Source organism: Macaca thibetana, chromosome 20 (genome assembly GCF_024542745.1).
Source record: "Macaca thibetana thibetana isolate TM-01 chromosome 20, ASM2454274v1, whole genome shotgun sequence".
Taxonomy (NCBI): Eukaryota; Metazoa; Chordata; class Mammalia; order Primates; family Cercopithecidae; genus Macaca; species Macaca thibetana.
In genome coordinates, this window is record NC_065597.1 from 12239869 (window position 1) to 12263371 (window position 23503).

The following is a 23503-nucleotide window of genomic DNA, read 5'->3' on the forward strand; positions in this document are numbered from 1 at the left end:
ACCATGATTCACTTAGACCAATGGAAACTGTAGCCTGAATCACATGGGGAGGGGTGGCGACAGGTGGATACTTGAGCAAAATTAGTGTACTGTTTATAAGGAAGAATGGGAAAATGCCAATGAGATGTATACAAAGTTTGACATATAGAAATCCCTAAAGCTCAAATTAACCCCTGGTCTGGGCACAGTGGCTCACACTTATAATCTCCGCAGTTTGGGAGGCTAAGCCAGGAGGATCACATGAGCCCAGGAATTTGAGACCAGCTTGGGCAACATAGCAAGGCCTAATCCCTATTAAAAAATTTTTTTAACCAGCTGGGCATGGTGGTGTGCACTTATAGTCCCACCCTACTCAGAAGGCTAAAGCAAGAGGATCTCTTGAGCCCAGGAGTATGATTCTGCAGTAAGTTATGATTGCACCACTGCACTCTAGCCTGGGTGACAGAACAAGACCTTGTCTCAAAAAAAAAAAAAAAAAAAACCACACAAAAAAGAAAAAGAACCTCTTATATAGGATCTTAAAATTCAATGCCTATGCCAAATTGCAGCCCTGGAAGATTCTTTTGACTATGTGCATTTATTTTGTTCTCCACAGAAACCTGTTCAAGCTGGTTAAACCTAGACTTCCACCTGGAGACTAGGGTGCAATACAGTCCTGAGACCCCTATCACAAGAAAAGAAGGGAGGGAAGATTAGTTAGAGGGTAGCAGAGCCCCAGGAAAAGGGGGCAAGGTCATAAATCCCCAGAGAAGACCAGGTTTGAGCAAGGGTGTGACAGATCTAGGCTATGTATGTGAGGCCTAGGGGAGGTCCAGTCTTGGAGAACGTGGAGGCAGGGCTCTTTGAGAAATGCAACGTGGATGAAGTGAGTGTTCCAGTTCTTCCAGTCCAACACCTGGAAAACAAGGTAGCAAGTGAGCCCACGGTCAGCAGACCAGGTACAATGCAGGGTCTGAGATGCCCACCCTCCCACTGGCTTCTTGGGTTCTCAGGTGCAGCTGGGATGGGTTGGTGGAGCATGTAGTTTAACAGATGCCCTTTTTTTTTTTTTTCTGAGATGGAGTCTCGCTCTGTCACCCAGGCTAGAGTGCAGTGGTGCGATCTTGGCTCACTGCAAGCTCTACTTCTTGGGTTCACGCCATTCTCTTGCCTCAGCCTCCCAAGTAGCTGGGACTACAGGCACCCGCCACCACGCCCAGCTAATTTTTTGTATTTTTAGTAGAGACAGGGCTTCACCGTGTTAGCCAGGATGGTTTCGATCTCCTGAGCTCATGATCCGCCCACCTAGGCCTCCGAAAGTGCTGGGATTACAGACATGAGCCACCGCACCCAGCCAATGGATGCTCGTTTTCAAAGGAGGGCTGGAGCTCAGTTAGGGCAGGAATTTACATAAATGGAATGTTAAGTTGCAGTTTGGTTAATATGGTGATATGCTCTTGACTTATATGGCCAGTCAGTATAAGAAATAGCTATATGATTTCTGCATTGAATATAAAGCTTCTATTGCCCACTGTCTTCTTCACTTTTCCAACAGGCCCTCAAATGACTTGTTCCTTGAGGTTTTCTCCTCTAAGAGCTCTTCCCTGAGCCCTCACCCACATTGTCAACTTCCCTGCTCCTTATTTTTTTCATAGCCTTCATTGCTGCTGGAGATTTTATTATTTATTGTCTTTCTTCCCCGCTAGAAGTAGGTTTCATGAAGATGGGAATTTTGCTTTCTTAAGTTCATGCTATATTGTCCTCAGTACTGAGAACACTAGCACATTGGAGTACTGTGGGCATTCAATTAAGATTTGCTGGACAAATTAGCCAGGCGTGGTGGCACATGCCTGTAATCCCAGCTACTCGGGAGGCTGAGGCAGGAGAATCACTTGAACCTGGGAGGCGGAGGTTGCAGTGAGCCGAGATCGCGCTGTTGCACTCCAGCCTGGGCAATAAGTGAAACTCCGTCTCAAAAAAATAAATAAATAAGAAGATTTGCCAGATGGATGAATGAGATACCTCTTAGCGTCCTTCCTGATGTTTGTCTCTCCTCATGATGTTCCTTCTTTTATTGGATAATGAAAGCTGTGTTTTCTAATTCCTTTTTTGCCTTAGCTACCAAGAATTATAAAACTAAATTACTAAACTCATGGTTTATTTGCAGTAGCCATTCTTAGCTTGGGATATCTGCACTCCTCTCACTGTAGAGCTTTTAAAATATTTATTTTATGTATTTTATTTTATTAATTATTATTTTGAGATGGAGTCTTTACCCAGGCTGAGGTGCAGTGGTACAATATCAGCTCACTGCAACCTCCGCCTCCCGGGTTAAAGCTCTTCTCCTGCCTCAGCCTCCTGAGTAGCTGGGACCACAGGCAGGTACCACCACACCCAGCTAATTTTTTTGTATTTTTAGTAAAGATGGATTTCACTATGTTGGCCAGGCTGGTCTCAAACTCCTGACCTCAGGTGTTTCACCCACCTCAGCCTCCCAAAGTGCTGGGATTACAGGCATAAGCCACCATGCCCAGCCTAAAATGTTTATTTTAATGACATATGGTTTCAACGTTATTTATTGTAAGTTGCTTCACATCCTATGTGGAAGTAAATGAAGACTGAATAATAATAAGTGAACTAATTGAGGGTAACAGGGAGAAGTTAAAAACAACAACAACAACAACAACAACAACAAAAAGAACGCACTTTAGAGTCTGAGCAAATAAGATAATCCTGGAGCTGTTGTTAATAGAATAGGAACCAGATCAAACATTACTCATAAAAGTCCCTCTCTGTCACCTTTTTGGCACATCTCACTCCATTGTTATTGCTTGGTCAGTATTTTTCCTCTTCCCCATTAGGTTTTGCTATGAGGGCAAGGACTGTATCTTTCTTGCTTATGATTAGCCCCGCCAGGGCCTAGCACAGTGCCAGACACATAGTACACACTTAATCATTATTTTATAAGTTAATTTAATGTGCCTTTTCTTTCATTATCATTTATTTTTAACTATAAGCCCCTACATTTGTAAACATTAGCATATTTCTCCTGTGTTCTTACCCTTTTCAACCTGCAGTTTCCCCTGTTTGTGGATTTCCAAACTTCCTTCATTTTTTTTATGTGCCTTCCTTCCTGACAAGGAACCTTCTTCCTTTAACCAGAACAGCCTTCCACTCCAGGGCTCATGAATGTGTGCCTTTTCTTCCTTCCCCAGTCTCCTAAATCTCATTTTCCTGATGACTAAACCGAAAGTGACTCACCAACTCACACACTTAGAACTGGAAGGAGCCTGAGAGATCATCTTGTCTCACTGGCTCATCTCCACTTGGTCCAGGGAAGTGAAGGGAATTGCCCAAGGGTCACTCTGCTGGTTGGCAGCAGGGACAACCCTAGAACACAGATCTCTTACTCTGGATCCTCATTTCCAGCTGCAGAGTGAGCAAACCCCTTTCCTAACTCCAGAAAGAGAAAGCACTGCAACAAAAGTAGAAAAGTATATTGTAGTCTTAGTTGGAAATCTTTTTTTTTTTTTTTTTTTTTTTTTTTGAGACAGAGTCTCGCCCTTGTTGCCCAAGCTGGAGTGCAATGGCATGATCTCCGCTCACTGCAACCTCCGCATCCCAGGTTCAAGCGATTCCCCTGCCTCAGCCTCCCAAGTAGCTAGGATTATAGGAACCCATCACCACACCTGGCTAATTTTTGTATTTTTGGTAGAGATGGGGTTTCACCATGGTGAGCCACCGTGCCTGGCCATTGGAAATCTCTTTTTTTTTTTTTTTGAGACAGAGTCTCGCTGTGTCGCCCAGGCTGGAGTGCAGTGGCACCATCTCGGCTCACTGCAAGCTCTGCCTCCTGGGTTCACACCATTCTCCTGCCTCAGCCTCCCAAGTAGCTGGGACTACAGGCGCCTGCCACCATGCCCGGCTAATTTCTTTTTGTATTTTTAGTAGATTTCACCGTGTTAGCCAGGATGGTCTCGATATCCTGACCTCGTGATCTGCCCACCTCGGCCTCCCAAAGTGCTGGGATTACAGGTGTGAGCCATCGCGCCCAGCTGGAAATCTCTTAGATGCAATATATCGTAGGAGTTACTCATAGGTAACTCACAGGAGTTAAGTATCAGACCATTTAAGTTTGATCCCAGCTCTATTTACTCTTCAAACAAGTTAACTCCTGTGTCTTAGTCCTTTCTCTTTTTTCCTATGCATTTGAATATTTAATGTACATATGTAAATCTGTATGTTTGATTTGTTTATAGTAGGAAAAGTTGTATGTGTGCATATTTACATACATAAATGGTAATACTGGTTCTGTTTCTTTCACTTTAACAATGTCTTGAGGAAAGCTTTTCATGTCAGTATATATAATTCTGTCATGTTCCTTTTAATGACTGCATAGTATTCCGTAATATGGGTATACCATGGTTATTTAACCTTTCCTATATGAATTTTTTAGTTTATTTTTTCTCATTTTTCATGATTACAATTCACTAAATTCTTTATGTGGATGTCCTTGTGCAGATATGTAACTACCTCTCTAGGATAGATAATTAGAAATGCGAAGACTGGGTCAAAGAGTCTGAGATGACAGTTCAAATCTCCTCTTTTCTATTGTGAAAATAGGCTATCAATCATTATTGATTTAGTTTTGGCAGCATACTTTGATGTTGACAGGACAGAGGTAAGTCTTATAACTGCATGTAGTATATTAGGAATTGGCAGCATTTTGGAGAAATTACTCCTTTATCTTTTTCTTATACTGTATGGAAGGTACGTTGTATTTTGGACCTTGAGGGGAAAACAAAAACCAAAACGAGAAAAAAAAACAAAAAACTTCCTCGTCCTCTTCCTTCCAAGGGACTGAGACTAGCAAAACAATGCTTTCGAGCAACCTCTGCTTGGCTCTATGACAGCATTTGCCACACAGTTCTATAATTGTCAGTACTTCCCTGTTTATATGTACTCCTTAAACTTTGGGCATCTTCTTTTCTCCTTATTTTATTTTATTTTAATTTAGTTTAGTTTAGTTTTGTAGAGACAAAGTATCCCTATGTTGCCCAGGCTGGTCTCGAACTCCGGGCTCAAGCAGTCCTCCCGCCTCAGCCTCCCAAAGTGCTGGGATTATAGGCATGAGCCACCGTGCCCGGCCTACTTTGGGCTTCTTAAGGGGTAAAAAGAACTTTTCATCAATTATTGTATTCCTAGAATATTAGCATGATACCTAGTACATAATTATGTCTTGTTAAATAAATTAATGAATTCAATTCAATATTACCATTTCCTGTACCTAGTACAGTCATGCATTGCTTAACAATGGGAATATGTTCTGAGAAATGTGTAGTTAGGTGATTTTGTCATTGTACAAACATCATAGAATGTACCTACACAAACCTAGATGATATTTTATTTACATATATTTTGTAATACAGAAAATCAAATGTCCCAGCACCATTGCTGAATGCTAATTATTTCCCCAACTTGATCTGCAATGCCAATATCACATCAGGTTTCTAAATGTATGCTGCCCTATAATCTGATGGGACCACTGTTGTATATTCAGGCCATCTTTGACCAAAGCATTGTTACGCAGCTCATGACTGTATGTGCAAAGACTGCTAAGACCTGATGGGATCAGAGATGAAGGAGTCAAAGTTCTACCCTCAAGGAATTTATAGTCTTATGGGAGAAATAGATACAGGCTTAAAACGTTTAGGAACCAAGGCATGAGTGACAAATGTGATTTAAGTCAAAGCGACTTAAGCACAAAGTATTGTGAGACTTTCAAGGAGGACTAAGTGAAGCTGACTGAGGGGAAGAGGCAGGTTCCACAAAGAAAGTGGCATTTAAGCTGCGCCTGGTAGGACAGGCCAGTGATTTATCAATATAGGTTATCATTTTGGTGATTAAAAATAGGTGACTTTATGCTTATAATCCTAGCACTTGGGAGGCCAAGGCGGGAGGATCGCTTGAAACCAGGAGTTCAAGACCAGCCTGGGCAACAAAGTGAGACTCTCTGCCTCTGCAAAAAAATAAAATCAAGGCCGGGCGCTGTGGCTCACGCCTGTAATCCCAGCACTCTGGGAGGCCGAGGCTGGTGAATCACAAGGTCAGGAGATCGAGACCATCCTGGCGAACATGGTGAAACCCCGTCTCTACTAAAAATACAAAAAAATTAGCCAGGCGTGGTGGCAGGCGCCTGTAGTCCCAGCTTCTAGGGAGGCTGAGGCAGGAGAATGGCGTGAACCCGGGAGGCGGCAGAGCTTGCAGTGAGCGGAGATCACGCCACTGCACTCCAGCCTGGGCGACAGAGCGAGACTCTGTCTCAAAAAAAAATAAAAATAAAAGTAAAATAAAATAAAATAGCCAAGAGTAATGGCATGTGCCTATATTCTCAGCTACTTGGGAGGCTGAGGCATTAGGATCATTTGACCCAGGAGTTTGAGGCTGCAAACGACTTATGACAGCACCACTACACTTCAGCCTGGGTGACAGAGCAAGACCTCATCTCAAAAAAAAAAAAAAAAAAAAAAAAGGTGAATTTAAACAAATGCTTCAGAAAACATTTTGTCACCTTATAGATATTATATATCTTCACGGCCAAAGGCGAATGTTTTATACCTGGGCTCTGGAATTAGGACCTCAGAACCAAGATCAAGCCAAAATAGACTTGGTTCTTGGTACACCAATGGGGGAAGACATTGCTTCCATATATAGAAATACATACATTAAAGACATTCAATTCAGAATGTCCTAGCATGCTGCTATTTCTACGCTCTTTAAAAACAAAATAAAGACTGGTCACGGTGGCTCACGTCTATAATCCCAGCACTTTGGGAGGCCAAGGTGGGTGGATCATCTGAGATCAGGAGTTCGAGACCAGCCTGGCCAACATGGAGAAACCCTGTCTGTACTTAAAATACAAAAGTTAGCCAGATATGGTGGCATGCGCCTATAATCCCAGCTACTTGGAGGCTGAGGCAGGAGAATCACTTGAACCTGGGAGGCAGAGTTTGCAGTGAGCCAAGATCATACCACTGCACTCCAACCTGGGTGACAGAGCGAGACTCTGTCTCAAAAATAAAATTAAATTAAATTAAAAATAAAATAAAAATCTTCTCTTGACCCCACTTCCTTGACTATCACCCCGTTTCTTTGATCTGCTTTGCAAAAACCTCCTGAAGTGATCTCTCTGTTTTCTGTTCTTCTTCTCCCATTCTGACTTAAATCTACTCTTGTCATGCTTTCACCCCCATCAGTCTGTCAGGACCATTCTTGTCAAGGTCAATAGTGACTTCATTTTTACTCAATCTAATTGTCAACTTCTAGTCTTCTTTCTACCTGATGTATGACCAGCTTTTGATGCAGTTGACCATTGCCTCCTCTCTGTTATACTTTTCTCCCTTAATTTCTAGGATATTACTCCAATTTTCCTCCTACCTGACTGGTTATTCCTTTTCAGTCTCCTTTGCTGGTTCCTCCCTTCTTAGATCTCTTAATGTTGAAGGGCCCTTGGTCTTCTTCCCTGCCTACACTCCCTCTCTTGGTAATCATGTCTCATAGTCTCAAGGCTTTAAATGTAATCTATATTCCACTGATTCCAAAGTATTTATCTCTAGCCCAGACTGCTCCTGAACTCTATACATATAAATCTTCAACTACCTACTTAACATGTCTAAAACTGAACCCTGATCCTTCCTCCTGCCTCAATTAGAGACTTTACCATCTCAGTTGATAGTAACTTCATCCTTCTAGTCTCAAAAGCAAAAATCCTAGAAGTCATTCTTGGAGTCATCAGGAAGTCATGTTGGCTCTATCTTCAAAATATATGCAGGGTCTGGCTAGACATAGTGGCTCGCACCAGTAATCCCAGTACTTTGAGAGGTAGAGGCAGGAGGATCACTTGAGTTTAGGAGTTCAAGACCAGCCTGGGCAACATAGTGAGACCCTGTTTCTACAAAAAAGTCAAAAAATTAGTCGGGTGCGATGGTATACACCTGTGGTCCCAGCTACTCTGGAGGCTGAGGTGAGAGGATCACTTGAGCCCAGAAGATTGAGGCTGCAGTGAGCTGTGATCACTCCAGCTGGGTGACAGAACAAGACCCACCCCCCTCTCTCTATATGTATTTATGTATGTGTATGTGTGTGTGTGTGTGTGTGTGTGTGTGTATATATATATATGCAGAATCTTCTTATCACCACTTCTACTGTTCAAGTCACCATTGTCTCTCCAGCCACTTACTGTAGTAGGTTTCTACCTTGGACCTTCTTCCACCCTGGACATACACAGTGCCCACCAGTGTGTTCTCAGCACTGCAACCAGTGTGATCTTTTTGCACTCCTTTGCTCAAAATCCTCCAAAGGCCTCTTATTTTACTCTGAGAAAAAGTTCAAGTCCTTGCAGTGTCCTGCAAGGCCCTTCATGATCTACCCCATCTCCCCATCCCTGCCCTTACTTCTCTAGCCTTATCTAGAGCTTCCTTGGTGTTCTCAGACATGCCAGGTGTGCTCCTCTACAGGGTTTTCACACTGGCCGTTCCCTCTTCCTGGTATGCTCTTCTCCCAGAAATGCACATGACTGATACATTCACCTTCCAGTCTTTGTTTAAATGTCTTTATTAAACCTTCTCAATGAAGCCTACCTTTACCACCTTTTTAAAACCTGAAGTCGGCCACCATTCCCATTATTCTTTATTTCCCTTACCTGTTTTACTTTTTTTGCCCCTGTAGTATGTATTACCTTCTAACATTCTATATAATTTACACTAGAATATAAGCTACAGAAGGGCAGGAATCATGGTCTCTTGTTTTGCAGCATATACCAAGCATCTGGAACAATGCTTAGCACATACTAGGCCTCTCGATAAATATTTATCAAATAATCATAGTTCTCTTTCTCCAGGACCCAAGTGCCTTGATTGTTTTTCACTCAGTTTGCTTATCCGAGCAGACAGCAGGGTAAGACAGGGAAAAGTAGGCTGATGATCGGGGTCTAGGGTCTAGCCTGGGGGCCACACTTGTTATTTGTATGACCATGGGCTAATTATAGTTGGGCTGGGTTTGTGAAAGTTTATTAAGCTATACTTATGATATATACATTTTTTGTATGTATATGTAAATTTTTAAAGTTTTCTATAATAAGACTCTGAAAATAACTGCTAGTAACACTATGGGGAATATCTTCACATATTTTATCTCTATATGTAGACTTTTGAGAATAAAATTGAGATTCTACATGCTTTTTCACAAAACCATGCATCATGAATATTTTTCGTAACATGAATATTCTTCCGGAGCACGATTTTTAATGGTTATGCAAGTATTTAAAAAGAATAAGACACTGGCCACATGCATTGACTCACTCCTGTAATCCCAGCACTTTGGGAGGCCAAGGCAGATGGATTGCTTGAGCCCAGGAGTTCAAGACCAGCCTGGGCAACATGGGGAAACCCCATTTCTACAAAAAATACAAAAATTAGCTGGGCATGGTGGCATGCACCTGTAGTCCCAGCTATTTGGGAGACTGAGATGGGAGAATCACCAAAGCCTGGGAGGTCAAGGCTGCAGTGAGCTGTGATCGTGCCACTGCACTCCAGTCTGGGTGACACAGCAAGACCCTGTCTCAAAAAAAATAAAAACAAAAATAAAAAAAATAAGACATCATGCAGTGAACCACGGAAATATCATTCTTCCTTTTTTGAGAAGTTGAAATTTTATTTTAAGGGGTTTTGATTTCTTCCTTTTTCCTATAGGAGACATGGTTTCAAAGTACCGAGAACCTTTGATCCACACCTTCCTGAGGGGAGTGAGAGATCCCGACGGTGCTCACAGGGCCAGCAGCTTGGCCAACCTTGGGGAGCTGTGCCAAAGGCTGGACTTTCTGCTGGGCTCCGTGGTCCATGAGGTACTGTATTTTGATTCCTTTTTCTAAAACTTGTTTTCACTTGGACCTATGATGCATCTAGAGATTGGGAGTCAGGAGACCTGGGCTCTTTTTGCAGATCTGCCACTGCCTCCCTGTGAGACAGGGCAAGTGAGTCTTTGAACTTCCCAAAGCTTCATCTGTCTCACATGTATATTGAAAGTTATGTTAGTAAGGGCTGGGCATGGTGGCTTGCACCTGTAATCCCAGCACTTTGGGAGGCCGAGGCGGGTGGATTGCTTGAGGCCAGGAGTCTGAAACCAGCCTGGTCAACATGGCGTAACCCTATCTCTACTAAAAATACAAAAATCAGCCAGGCATGGTGGTACATGCCTATAATCCCGGCTACTCAGGAGGCTGAGGCAGGAGAATCCCTTGAACCCGGGAGGCATAGGTTGCAGTAAGCCAGGATCACACCACTGCACTCCAGCCTGGGCAACAGAGCGAGATTCTGTCTCAAAAAAACAAAAACAAAAAATTATGTTAGTAAGAATTTCATAGTTATAGCTGAGAGGAAGTCATCTTAACCTGCCTTAAGCAATAAAAGATGATTTATCATAGAGAGTCTGATGTAACTAACAGAATTGGAGAAACCTTTAGGAAAAGTAGATAGAGCTTTACCCTGAGTCTCTGGGACATCTGTGAGTGTTATCTCCACTCACAGAAAAATCTCGGGCAAATACTCTAATTGACCCTCTTTGGCCAAGGCACCATGTATTCAGGGGGATGGTGTTGTTTACCAAAAAAACCATTTAAGTTCCATATTTTGCTCAGCATTTCACACCCAGTGCCTGCCTGGTATGTAGTAGGCAGTCAGTAAATTATTGAAAAGATGAATGGTGAACCATCAAAATGATAACCATGCAAGGTATTGGGACCAGAAGCTCTTCTGGTTTTAGAGTTTATTATTATTATTATTATTATTATTATTATTATTATTATTATTATTATTTTGAAACTGAGTTTCACTCTGTCACCCAGGCTGGAGTGCAGTGGCACAATCTTGGCTCACTGCAACCTCTGCCTCCTGGATTCAAATGATTCTCCTGCCTTACTCTCCCATGTAGCTGGGACCATGTGCCACCACACCTGGCAAATTTTTGTATTTTTAGTATAGACAGGGTTTCACCATGTTGGCCAGGCTGGTCTTGAACTCATGACCTCAGGCGATCCACCTGCCTCGGCCTCCCAAAGTGTTAGGATTACAGGCATGAGCCACCACACCTGAACTCAGGGTTTATTAATTAATGAAATGTGCATCTTGCCCCTGGCCTCTTTGAGTGTCTTTCTCTAGCCTCTTTTTTTGTTTGTTGGTTTTTTGTTTGTTTGTTTGTTTGTTTGTTTGTTTGTTTTGAGACGGAGTCTTGCTCTGTAGCCCAGGCTGGAGTGCAGTGGCACGATCTCGACTCCCAGTTCAAGCAATTCTCCTGCCTCAGTCTCCGGAGTAGCTGGGATTACAGGTGCACGCCACCATGCCCAGCTAATTTTTGTATTTTTAGAAGAGACTTTGTGATCTGCTCGCCTCAGCCTCCCAAAGTGCTGAGATTGCAGGCGTGAGCCACCACTCCTGGTCCCTCTAGCGTAGTTTTTTTTTTTGGGTTTTTTTTTTTTTTTTTTGAGACAGAGTCTGGCTCTGTCGCCCAGGCTGGAGTGCAGTGGCCAGATCTCCGCTCACTGCAAGCTCCGCCTCCCGGGTTTGCGCAATTCTCCTGCCTCAGCCTCCCGAGCAGCTGGGACTACAGGCGCCTGCCACCTCTCCCGGCTTATTTTTTTTTGTATTTTTAGTAGAGACGGGGTTTCACCATGTTAGCCAGGATGGTCTCGATCTCCTGACCTCGTGATCCGCCCGTCTCGGCCTCCCCAAGTGCTGGGATTACAGGCTTGAGCCACCGCGCCCGGCCCCTCTAGCCTATTAAATTGTACCTTTACCCTGTATTTATGTACTTATCATTGTATCAGTGTATATCTTGAGTATCTGCTGTGTGTACCTACTCTGCTGTTTAGAGATGATGATAGACAGAAAAAGACTAGTTAACATATGGCCAGGAGTCTTTACTACCAATGTACATGACCATCTTAAGTTTTTAAAAGAAGAAGATGCCTTATAAATTATAAATAAGTAAGTGAAATGCAATTTAAATTATCTTTTTCTTTTTTTTTTCAAATGCAGTCTTTAATTCTGTTGCCCAGGCTGGAGTGCGGTGGTGGAATCTTGGCACACTACAACCTCCACCTTCCAGCAACCTCCACCTTCCAGGTTCAAGCGATTCTCCCACATTAGCCTCTTAAGTAGCTAGGATTACAGGCATGCGCCACCACGCCTGGTTAATTTTTGTATGTTTAGTAGAGACAGTGTTTCACCATGTTGGCCAGGCTGGTCTTGAATTCCTAGACTCAAGTGATCCTCCTGCCTCAGCCTCCCAAAGTGCTGGTGGTGTCGGATTTTTCTTCTTAGTCACTTTGCAAGCCAGGGACCTCTGGCTGGGAATGCCCCACCCTGGCCTCACTTGGCTATGCTGGCGTGCCCCAGCTCACCTGTGTTATAGCTTGTACCACATTCAGGGTTCCCAAGCTCTTGTACCGCACCCAAGAAAAATGAGGATACACTGAACATTGAAGGGTGAAGAGGGTGGAGAAGAATTTTATTGAGCGATGAAACAACTCTCAGCAGAGAAGGGAGCTGGAGAGAGGATATGAAGGGGCAGGTTGTCTTCCCCAAAATCAAGTTGTCTCTTCCCTGAAGTCAACCCATTTCCTCCTCTATTGACTGAGTCTGGGGTCTTCATAGGCACATGACGCATGCTGATTGGTTTGTGAGTATGCAAAAAAGGTTAAAACAAGGCACCACTCAAAGGTGGGCCTGACAGTATAGAAAACCAGTTAGGAAATGGTAGGTGTATGTAAAATAGGTGAAGGGTAGGCACTAATCAGAGGAAAATGTGCCAAACAGGAAGACAAGTTTTCACTTCAGTCTGAGAATTTAACTTGTAGCTTAGCTTTTGGGCTTTAAACTGTCTTCAGCTTGGAGGTGGGGTTGCACTGGGCACCTGCCCCTATCCGCCTAGGTGTTTGGCTGCCGCCTGTAGATATCACTGGGATTACAGGCATGAGCCATTGCACCTGGCCTTTTTTTTTTTTTTTTAATCTTTAAGCAAAAACTCTTTAAGACCAGGTATGATTTCTCATTTTCTATTCTTGGCATAAATTTTAATTCTTTCTAGTGGAACCAAAACCTCCTGAACCCCTTTCAGTGTCATCCAAATCTTAAACTTCTATTTCTGGTTAAAAAAATTTAGTTCACAAATGAGCTATGCAATTTGATGACCTTTTTTGACTTCAAACTTTTCTTTTTTTTTTTTTTTTTTTTTGACACATTGTTTCACTCTGTTGCCCAGGCTGGAGTACAGTGGCACGATCTCAGCTCACTGCAACCTCTGCCTCCCGGGTTCAAGTAATCCTCTTGCCTCAGCCTCCCAAGTAGCTGGGATTACAGGCACCCGTAACCATACTCGGCCAATTTTTGTATTTTTAATAGAGACAGGGTTTCACCATGTTGGCCAGGCTGGTCTCAAACTCCTGACCTCAAGTGATCTACCCACCTCAGCCTCCCAAAGTGCTGGGATTACAGGCTTGAGCCACCACGCCCCACCAACTTCAAACTTTTTTTTGCCAAAATTAAATAGTACACAATCAACATGTACACTATAATCTTTCTCTCTGACACCAGTTCCTACATCTAGAAAGTGTTTTGCAGCCAAACCAGACCATGGAGCCACTCTTCCATAACACCCAGAAGGAAAGGCTGTCTGAGTGTCCATTTTCACAAGAGCTTTCTCTGTAGGTGGTATTGTATCATCACAGGTACTGTACAGGTCATAGCTCGCAACCTGCATGGACCCCCGGGTTGAGGCCATGGGGTGTTCAGAGAGCCAGACAAAGCAAGCTGCGTGCTGCCTTCCTCTGTAGGCCAGGCCTGCTAGCTGGGGGAAATGGCAAGTGTCTTATCAAAGCAGGGCATGGCAGAGCGAGAAGGTGAGTAGAAGAGAGGATCAAATCTGTTTGTTTGTTTGTTTACAGTGGTGGAATCTTGGCACACTGCAACCTCCACCTTCCAGCAACCTCCACCTTCCAGGTTCAAGTGATTCTCCCACATTAGCCTCTTAAATAGCTAGGATTACAGGCATGCGCCACCACGCCTGGTTAATTTTTGTATGTTTAGTAGAGACAGTGTTTCACCATGTTGGCCAGGCTGGTCTTGAATTCCTAGACTCAAGACTCAAGTGATCCTCCTGCCTCAGCCTCCCAAAGTGCTGGTGGTGTCGGATTTTTCTTCTTAGTCACTTTGCAAGCCAGGGACCTCTGGCTGGGAATGCCCCATCCTGCCCTCACTTGGCTATGCTGGCGTGCCCCAGCTCACCTGTGTTAGCTTGTACCACATTCAGCGGTTCCCAAGCTCTTGTACCGCACCCAAGGAAAATGAGGATACACTGGATATTGAAGGGTGAGGAGTCTTCAACGTGATGGAGTCTTGCTTCAATTGTGATGGAGTCTTGCTCCGTCACCTGGGCTGGAGTGCAGTTGTGTGATCTTGACTCACTGCAGCCTCCGCCTCCCAGGTTTCAGGAGTGAGAGGATCAAATCTTAAGAAGGATCTACTGAGGGGGAATTTTCCTTTTTCCTTTTTCTTTTTTTTTTTCGTGAGATGGAGTCTCACTTTGCTCCCCAGGCTGTAGTACAGTGGTGTAATCTCGGCTCACTGCAACCTCCACCTCCTGCATTCAAGCGATTCCCCTGTCTTAGCCTCCTGAGTAGCTGGGATTACAGGTGTGAGCCACCATGCCCGGCTAATTTTTGTATTTTTGGTGGAGATGGGATTTCGCCACGTTGGCCAGCTGGTCTCGAACTCCTGACCTCACGTGATCCGCGTGCCTCAGCCTCCCAAAGTGCTGGGATTACAGGCATGAGCCACTGTGCCCAGGCCTGAGAGGGAATTTTTTTCAATGTTTGGCAGTTGTGTCATATCAATAAGCAGAGAAGCCCACTCACAGATGTATGTATACACTTGAATTTATGGTATTTCCTGATTCTTGAGCTTCATATATTTTGCTTTATTTGGTTATAAGGGCTACTCTTTTCATTAAATTTCAACCTAGGGATTTTCAGAAAAGTTACACATATATCAGTTATTTCCTTCCCTTTTACTGTTCTCTGAGAGATCACCAGGGATATCCCATTCCTCGGTTTTTGTATCTTCTTTTCTTTTAATAACTTAGAAACAACAACATTAAGTACCTACTTAAAACCCAAGTGCTCTAATATATGTGAACCATTAGGCATCTCATCCTGTTTTAGATGGACTTAGCAAATCTCTTGTTCTTTAGTGTTATTAACTTGTAACACTTAAGAGAAGGCTTTTATGGGTCTATTTGGTTATATTGTCTGACGGTTTCAGACTACTGTAACTTTTCTGGGTCAGATACTGAAATGATTCCCACATTTTTTTTCTCTGTTTTCTTGGTCTCTTCACATAACCCAAACCAAACTGAACTGTAAACTGTGTACTACAACAAGTTACTGGTCCATGATCTGAACCAAACCCAATTTTTTTTTTTTTTTTTTTTTGAGATGAATTCTTGCTCTGTTACCCAGACTGGAGTACAATGGTGTGATCTCAGCTCACTGCAACCTCCGCCTCCCGGGTTAAAGCAATTCTCCTACTATAGCCTCCCAAGTAGCTGGGATTACAGGTGACTGCCACCACACCCAACTAATATTTGTAATTTTTTTTTCTTTCTTTCCTTTTTTTTTTTTTTTTTTTTGAAACGGAGTCTTCCTCTGTCGCCCAAGCTGGAGTGCAGTGGCATGATCTCTACTCACTGCAACCTCCAGCCCCCGGGTTCAAGCGATACTCCTGCCTCAGCCTCCCGAGTAGCTGGGATTACAGGCACCTGCTACCACGCCTGGATAATTTCTGTATTTTTGGTAGAGACAGGGTTTCACCATCTTGGCTAGGATGGTCTTGAACTTCTGACCTCAGGTGATCCATCTGATTCAGGCCTCCCAAAGTGTTGGAATTATAGGCATGAGCCACCGCACCCGGCCCTCCAAATATTATTATTTTTAAATAATGGCTTTACTGAGATACACTTCACACACTATACAAGTTACCCATTTAAAGTGTACAATTCAGGCCAGGTGCAGAGGCTCACACCTATAATTTCAGCACTTTGGGAGGCCAAGGCAGGCAGATCACCTGAGGTCAGGAGTTCAAGACCAGCCTGGCCAACATGGTGAAACCCCCTCTCTACCAAAAATACAAAATTAATTAGCCAGGCGTGGTGGCACATCCCTGTAATCTCAGCTACTTAGGAGGCTGTGGCAGGAGAATCGCTTGAACATGGGAGGTGGAGGTTGCAGTGAGCTAAAATTGCACCACTACACTGTAGTCTAGATGACAGAGCAAGACTTTGTCTCAAAAGAAAATAAAAATAAAGTGTACAACTCAATGGTTTTTAGTACATTCAGAGTTGTTGGTACAATCACACACACTTTTTTTTTTTTTAAGAGATGGGGTCTTGCTATGCTGTCCAGGTTGGTCTCAAACTCCTGGGCTGAAGTGATCCACCTGCCTCAGCCTTCTGAGTAGCTGGAACTATTGGCACACACCACCATGCCCAGTTAAAAAAAAAAAAATTAACATAGCCATGCATTTCAGAAAAGTTTTCTGCAGATCTCCAAGTGGACCAGCTGAGACTTGATGGGATCTATATATTTTGTAAAACTAATGAACCTGAACAATACCTGAATATCATGACCTCTGAACTCAAACATTAAGACTGTATTTATTTTTGAATCCCTAGACTGTTCTCTTTCTCTCTCCTAAGGAAACTGTAGCATGCTAGCAGCATATGATTTACTATCCAAAGTGTTAGAGAAATTTCTTGGTTTTGGTTGATTAGGAAGATTAAGCTAAAGCAGATTTTGTAACATTCAAGAAACATCATCTGTCAGGAGACCCACCCGACCTATTGAAAGATAACAAAACTGCCAGGTACACTTGGAAATGGGAATGAATGAGAGCCCAGCTACACCATCTGTTTAACTGCATTCACTTGAACAAATGACTTTGAGTTCAGTTTCTTGATCTAGAAAATGGGATTAAAATACCTGCAATGCAAGATTGTTACAAGATTGTTACAAGACATATATGTTTGACATAACGATTTATTCAACAATTTGTATTGAGTGCCTACTACATGCCAAGCAGTATTCTGGACACTTAAGACACATCACTCTTCAAACTAGACAGTGATTCCCATCTTCATGGAGCTTCTATTCTAGAGAGAGTAGACAGGTAATAAATGCTATATATAATCAGTAAGTAAAGTATCTAGTATATTAGACCATGACAAGTGCTATGGAAAAAAAAAAAAGTAGGAGAAGGGAAACTGATGAGGATTGTAGTCTTAGGTGGTGGGGCGGCTGCAGCGCTCAACAGGGTATCAGGTGAGTCTCACTGAGAAGGTGCCATTCTAGTAAAGACATTTTATTTTTCTATATTAAGATTTTTCTTAAGGATCATCTTGGTCATTTGAAGGGGGCTGATGATGACAGTGATAAGGATGAGCATTAAGGAAATAAGAAGAACAGGCCGGGTGTGGTGGCTCACACCTATAATCCCAGGACTTTGGGAGGCCAAAGTGGGTGGATCACCTAAGGTCAAGAGTTCAAGACCAGCCTGGCCAGGATGGTGAAACCCCATCTCTACTAACAATACAAAAATTAGCCGAGAGTGTTGGCAAGCACCTGTAATCTCAGCTACTCAGGAGGCTGAGGCAGGAGAACCGCTTGAACCTGGGAGGCAGAGATTGCAGTGAGCCAAGATCACGTCACTGTACCCCAGCCTGGGTGACAGAGCAAGACTCCATCTCAAAAAAAAAAAAGGAAATAAGAAGAGCAGAGTGACCAGTGTCCTTCAGATGTCCCCAGCCGTATGTTTTCAAAACAACTGCCGTGTTAGGGGCTGAGGATACAAAACCCTGTCAGATACCACCTTGCCTTCTGGGCGTGGGGAATATGGCAGACACAGACATCAGTGATTACAATTATAGTCCACTGGGATCGATGCTATGGGAGCACCTTTGAGGAGTCCCTTGGTCAGGTTCGGGTATTGGCAAAGATGTCCTGGAGGAAGAAATCCTTGGAGCTGAATCCAGAGAACAAGTAGAAATTAGGTAAAAAAAAGTCAGGGATGAGCATTTCAGCAGAGGGAGCAGCTGTGCAAAGGGCATGAGATGGCCTGACATGTTTAGGAAGGTTCCAAATGCTGGAGTGAAGGGGCGGGGGGTTAGTTTAACTGCGTTCACTTGAACAAATGCAGAAGCTGAGGCAAGAAAGCGCAGGTAGGGGCCACATCATGAAAGGCCTTGTTACTTTATGGCTTCCTGGCTCACAGCAAGAATCAAGCCTTGTGCAAATAGGTAGTAGGTTGTTTGCCTACCATGGGTGCTGACACAAAGAAAAGCACCGTTTTCCTTTATGTTTCAACCTTAAAACAGGTGAGGGCAGGGCGCTGTGGCTCACGCCTGTAATCTCAGCACTTTAGGAGGCCGAGGTGGGCAGATCACGAGGTCAAGAGATCGAGACCATCCTGGCCAACATGGTGAAACCCCATCTCTACTAAACAAAAGTACAAAAATTAGCTGGCCTGGTGGTGCACACCTGTAGTCCCAGCTACTCAGGAAGCTGAGGCAGGAAAATTGCTTGAACCTGGGAGGTGGAGGTTGCAGTGAACCAAGATCATACTACTGCACTCCAGCCTGGCAACAGAGCAAGACTCGATCTCAAAAAATAAAATAAAATAAATTAAAAATAAAAAAAAAACTTGAGATGCGGAGCTGCTGCTTTGGGGCGCCTTCCTGGCAAACCTCTTGTCCAGTGATCCTGCCCCACTTCTAGAGAGCTAGACTGTTTCTACAGAATCAGTCCCAGGAATGTTTGTGGTCATTAGTAAATTGTGAGCACAACAAGGGCAGAACTCATCTTGATTCACCTTGTCATACCCCCTAGTACCTATCACAGTGCTTGGTACATAGTGGATACTAAGTGTTGGCTGATTAATACAATATTGAATGTTTCAAGAGCGGAGAAAGCTGGTTGGGAAGGCTAGTTCCTATGTGTTTCAATAATAGTCATAGCAAGGCCAGGCACGGTGGCTCAGACCTATAATCTCAACACTTTGGGAGGCCGAGGTAGGCAGATCACTTGAGGTTAGGAGTTCAAGACCAGCCTGGGCAACATGGTTAAATCCCATCTCTACCAAAAAGTACCAGAATTAGCCAGGTGTGGTGGCACACGCCTGTAGTCCCAGCTACTTGGGAGGCTGAGGTAGGAGAACTGCTTGAAGCTGGGAGGCAGAGGCTACAGTGAGCTGTGATGGTATCCTTGCACTCCAGCCTGGGCAACAGAGTGAGACCCTGTCTCAAAAAAAATAGTCATAACAGCATAGCAAGCACTCTATACTCCTGAGTACCTTACAGATGTCAACTGATCCAATTTTCTTTTTTCTTTTTTTTTTTTTTTGAGATGGAGTCTCTCTCTGTCGCCCAGGCTGGAGTGCAGTGGCACAATTTTGGCTCACTGCAAGCTCCGCCTCCCGAGTTCATGCCATTTTCCTGCCTCAGCCTCCCCAGTAGCTGGGACTACAGGTGCCCGCCACCATGCCTGGTTAATTTTTTGTATTTTTAGTAGAGATGGGGTTTCACCGTGTTAGCCAGGATGGTCTCGATCTCCTGGCCTCATGATCCGCCCACCTTAACCTCCCAAAGTGCTAGGATTACAGGCATGAGCCGCTGCACCTGGCCTACTGATCCAGTTTTCATAGAGGGAACTGAGGCACAGATAAATAAGTTGCCAAGGTTGTGCAACTAGAAAGTGGCAAGGCTGGGATTTGAATGCACGTAGTTGGTTCCAGAAGTCAGCTCTTAACCACTCTTCTATATTGTCTCTCAATAAATGTTTTCAGGCTGGGCACAGTGGCTCACATCTGTACTCCTAGCACTTTGGGAAGCCAAGGTGGGCAGATCACTTGAGCCCAGGAGTTCAAGACCAACCTGGGCAACACAGCGAGACCCTATGTCTACAAAAATTCAAAAAAAAAATTGGGGCAAGGTGATGCATGCCTGTAGTCCCAGCTACTTCGGAGACTGAGGCAGGAGGATCACCTGACCCTGGGGAGGGGAGGTCAAGGCTGTGGTGAGCCATGATCGCAACACTGCACTCCAGCCTGTGTAATAGAGTGAGACCCTGTTTCAAAAAAATAAATAAAAAAAAAATGTTTTCAGTTCATTTATAAGGTTGCTTTTGTGCCTTGGAAGCTGAATAGAATTGCCATATGAGAAAAGCTACACACAGGAAGGGTGATACAGCTCTGGTTTTTAATAGCGCTTGCTTTTGGCAGTGAGACTTCAGAAGGCAATATTTTCCCTCTGATTTGAAAAAAAAACAGGTGTTTTCATCCCATATAATTTATCTCTCTTCCTTTTAGATGTTCCTTCTTATGCAGCATCCCATGTTCGCCTTGTCTTCGTTGCCAAACCAGCTACCTTGGGTGGACTACAAGTTTGAACATGTTGGATACCTGCCAGTCTTAGTATTTCAGCCTTTGAGTCCTCCTATAGTCAGACAACTCTAGTTCATTCACACGCAAAGAGTGGGGTATTTGGCCTGGCTCTTAAGTAGTTCTTCATTCATTTATTCATTCAACAAATATGTAATGAGCACTTACCCTGTGCCAGTTGGGACTAGAGCCAAGCCATATGCTCTGTGCTAGGGACCCAGCTGTGAAGACAACAGAGTCCCTGTCCTCCTGGACCTGGCTTCTGGAGAGGAGAGGTAGGCAGTAAACAAGTAAACATGGATATACAGATTTATACTGTGTCAGGTGATGATAAGCACCAAAGAGATAAATTTAGCAAGATAAGGAGCCCAAAGGGAGTTTGCTATTGTCTCGAATGGACAGGAAAAGCTTTCCTGACAAGTGACTTTTGTTTTTGAGACAGTCAGTCTTGCTCTGTTGCCCAGGCTGGAGTGCAGTGGCACGATCTTGGCTCATTGCAACCTCTACCTCCTGGGTTCAAGCAATTCTCTTGCCTCAGCCTCCCACGTAGCTGGGACTACAGGCGTGTGCCGCCCCACCCAGCTAATTTTTTCTGTGTTGTTTTAGTAGAGATGGGATTTCACCATGTGGTCCAGGCTGGTCTCAAACTCCTAAGCTCATGCAACCTGCCTGCCTCAGCCTGCCAAAGTGCTGGGATTACAGGAATGAGCCACTGTGCCTGACTGACAAGTGACCTTTGAGCAAAGATATAAGGAAGCAAGGGGTTGATCTAGAAACCTAGGGAGGGAGCATTCCAGGTGGAGGGAGATGTGAGTGCAGAGGCCCTGTGACAGGTACAGGCTTCATGTGCTGGAGAACAGTAAGGCCAGTGTGGCTTCACAGAAGAACAGGAGTTGGCACCAGAAAGGCAGTGGCCAGTCCCAGCGGAGCCTTGTGTGGACTTTTGCTTTCCCTGTGAGTGAGATGGGAAGCCAGGGTGGAAGAATGAAATGATCTAACTTCATTCGTTCATTCATTCATTCATTTATGGAGACAGAGCCTCACTCCGTCACCCAGGCCGCAGTACAGTGGCACAGTCTCAACTCATTGCAACTCTGCCTCCTGGGTTCAAGCAATTCTCTTGCCTCAACCTCTCAAGTAGCTGGGACTACAGGCATGCACCACAATGCCCAGCTAATTTTTTTATATTTTTACTAGAGACAGGGTTTCACCATGTTGCTCAGGCTAGTCTCAAACTCCTGAGTTCAGGCAATCCACCCACCTTAGCCTCCCAAAGTGCTAGGATTACAGGCATGAGCCACCGTGTCCAGCCAATCTAACTTCTTTTAAAAAGTTACTGTTGGCCGGGCACAGTGGCTCACACCTGTAATCCCAGCCCTTTGGGAGGCTGAGGTGGGTGGATCACGAAGTCAGGAGTTCAAGAACAGCCTAGCCAAGATGGTGAAACCCCATCTCTACTAAAAACACAAAAAATTAGGCGTGGTGGCAGGCGCCTGTAATCTGGGGAGGCTGAGGCAGATAATTGCTTGAACCTGGAGGCTGAGGTTGCAGTGAGCCGAGATCGCACCATTGCACTCCAGCCTGGGCGACAGAACAAGACTCCATCTCAAAAAAAAAAAAAAAGTTACTGTTGCCAGGTGTGGTGGCTCATGCCTGTAATCTCACCACTTTGGGAGGCCAAGGCAGGCAGATCACCTGAGGTTAGGAGTTCGAGACCAGCCTGGTCAACAAGGTGAAACCCTATCTCTACTAACAATACAACACCTAGCCCCATGTGGTGGCAGGTACCTATAATCCCAGCTACTCAGGAGGCTGAGGCAGGAGAATCACTTGAACCCAGGAGGCGGAGGTTGCAGTGAGCTGAGATCACACCATTATACTCCAGCCTGGGCAATAGAGAGAGACTTTGTCTCAAAAATAAGTAAATAAAATAAAAAGTTACTGTGGCTTCTTCTAGGACAGTTCTTTCAGTGTCCTGTGAAAGCCCTTGAAGTCTCAGAATTGCTTAGTTCCAGGGCGTGCTAGTGGAGAAGGAACTTGAGCTTTGGGAAACTTGTCTTTGCAAACAGAAGGAATTCTCCTTCGTGAGCATCTGTTATCTGGCAAGTATGCTAGAAGACACAAATAAAGGACCCAATCTCTTCCCTTAAGGAAGTTTCAGTAGCGTGTGTGAAATGCAGAGGAGTAAATCCACAGTGGATAGGAGTGACACGATAGAGCCAGCACGAAGCACTGGGGAACCCAGAGCTGGGACCCTGGGTTAACTTGTCAGGGCGTCAAGAAGGTTATGTTGATCAAGTGTTAGCCAGGCAGAGGAAGAGGAGAAGCATAATCTATTTTGAGATCAAATTGAACAGCTTCCTTTCTGAGAAATCACCAAACTGGAGGATGATGCCAATGTGGCAGGAGGTCCTAGAGGCCCTGGGGACCCTAAATGGAAAACTGCCATGGCTTCCTCAGAGGCTTTGGTAGCAGCATGCAGGACTGGGCTCGCGGTCATGGTCAAGGCTGGAGCTGAGACTATGGAACTCATAGAGGCACGACTGAGGACAAGGAGTGGATACCCATCACCAAGCTGGGCCCACTGGTCAAGCACATGAAGATCAAGTCCCTGGAGACCTATCTCTTCTCCCTGCCCATTGAGGAGTGTGATATCATTGGCTTTTTTCAGGGGGGCGTCTCTCATGGGTGAGGTTTTGAAGATTATGCTTGTGTAGAAACAGACCCACGCTGGCCAGCGCACCAGATTCAAGGCATTTGCTACTGTTAGGAACTATCATGGCCACATCGGTCTAGGTGTCAAGTGCTTCAAGGAGGTTACTACTGCCATCTAAGGGACCATCATCCTGGCCAAGCTTTCCATTGTCCCTATGTGGTGATGTTATTGGGGGAACAAGACCGGCAAGTCCTACATCGCCCCCTGTATGGTGAACAGGCTGCTTTAGCTCTAAGCTAGTACACTTTATCCCTGCCCCCAGGAACAATGG

At 44.4% G+C, this 23503-nt stretch overlaps 1 protein-coding gene, 1 long non-coding RNA gene and 1 pseudogene across 4 annotated transcripts in view; 1 reads left to right on the plus strand and 2 right to left on the minus strand.

Moving 5' to 3' along the window:
- TANGO6 (transport and golgi organization 6 homolog) overlaps positions 1-23503 on the plus strand; it is a 260400-nt gene that overhangs the window by 188927 nt on the left and 47970 nt on the right. For all 3 annotated transcript variants that reach the window (XR_007721939.1, XM_050773314.1, XM_050773315.1), the window contains exon 16: positions 9729-9880. Coding sequence is in view for 2 of the 3 variants with exons in the window: in XM_050773314.1 (XP_050629271.1) it covers positions 9729-9880 (152 nt within the window). In the remaining variant the exon portion in view is untranslated. The remainder of the gene's footprint in view (positions 1-9728; positions 9881-23503) is intronic.
- The window catches only part of LOC126944103 (uncharacterized), a 100164-nt gene that overhangs the window by 49329 nt on the left and 27332 nt on the right, over positions 1-23503 (minus strand). The gene's annotated exons all lie outside the window — the stretch shown is intronic.
- Positions 13106-13916, minus strand: LOC126944100 (deoxyuridine 5'-triphosphate nucleotidohydrolase, mitochondrial-like; annotated as a pseudogene).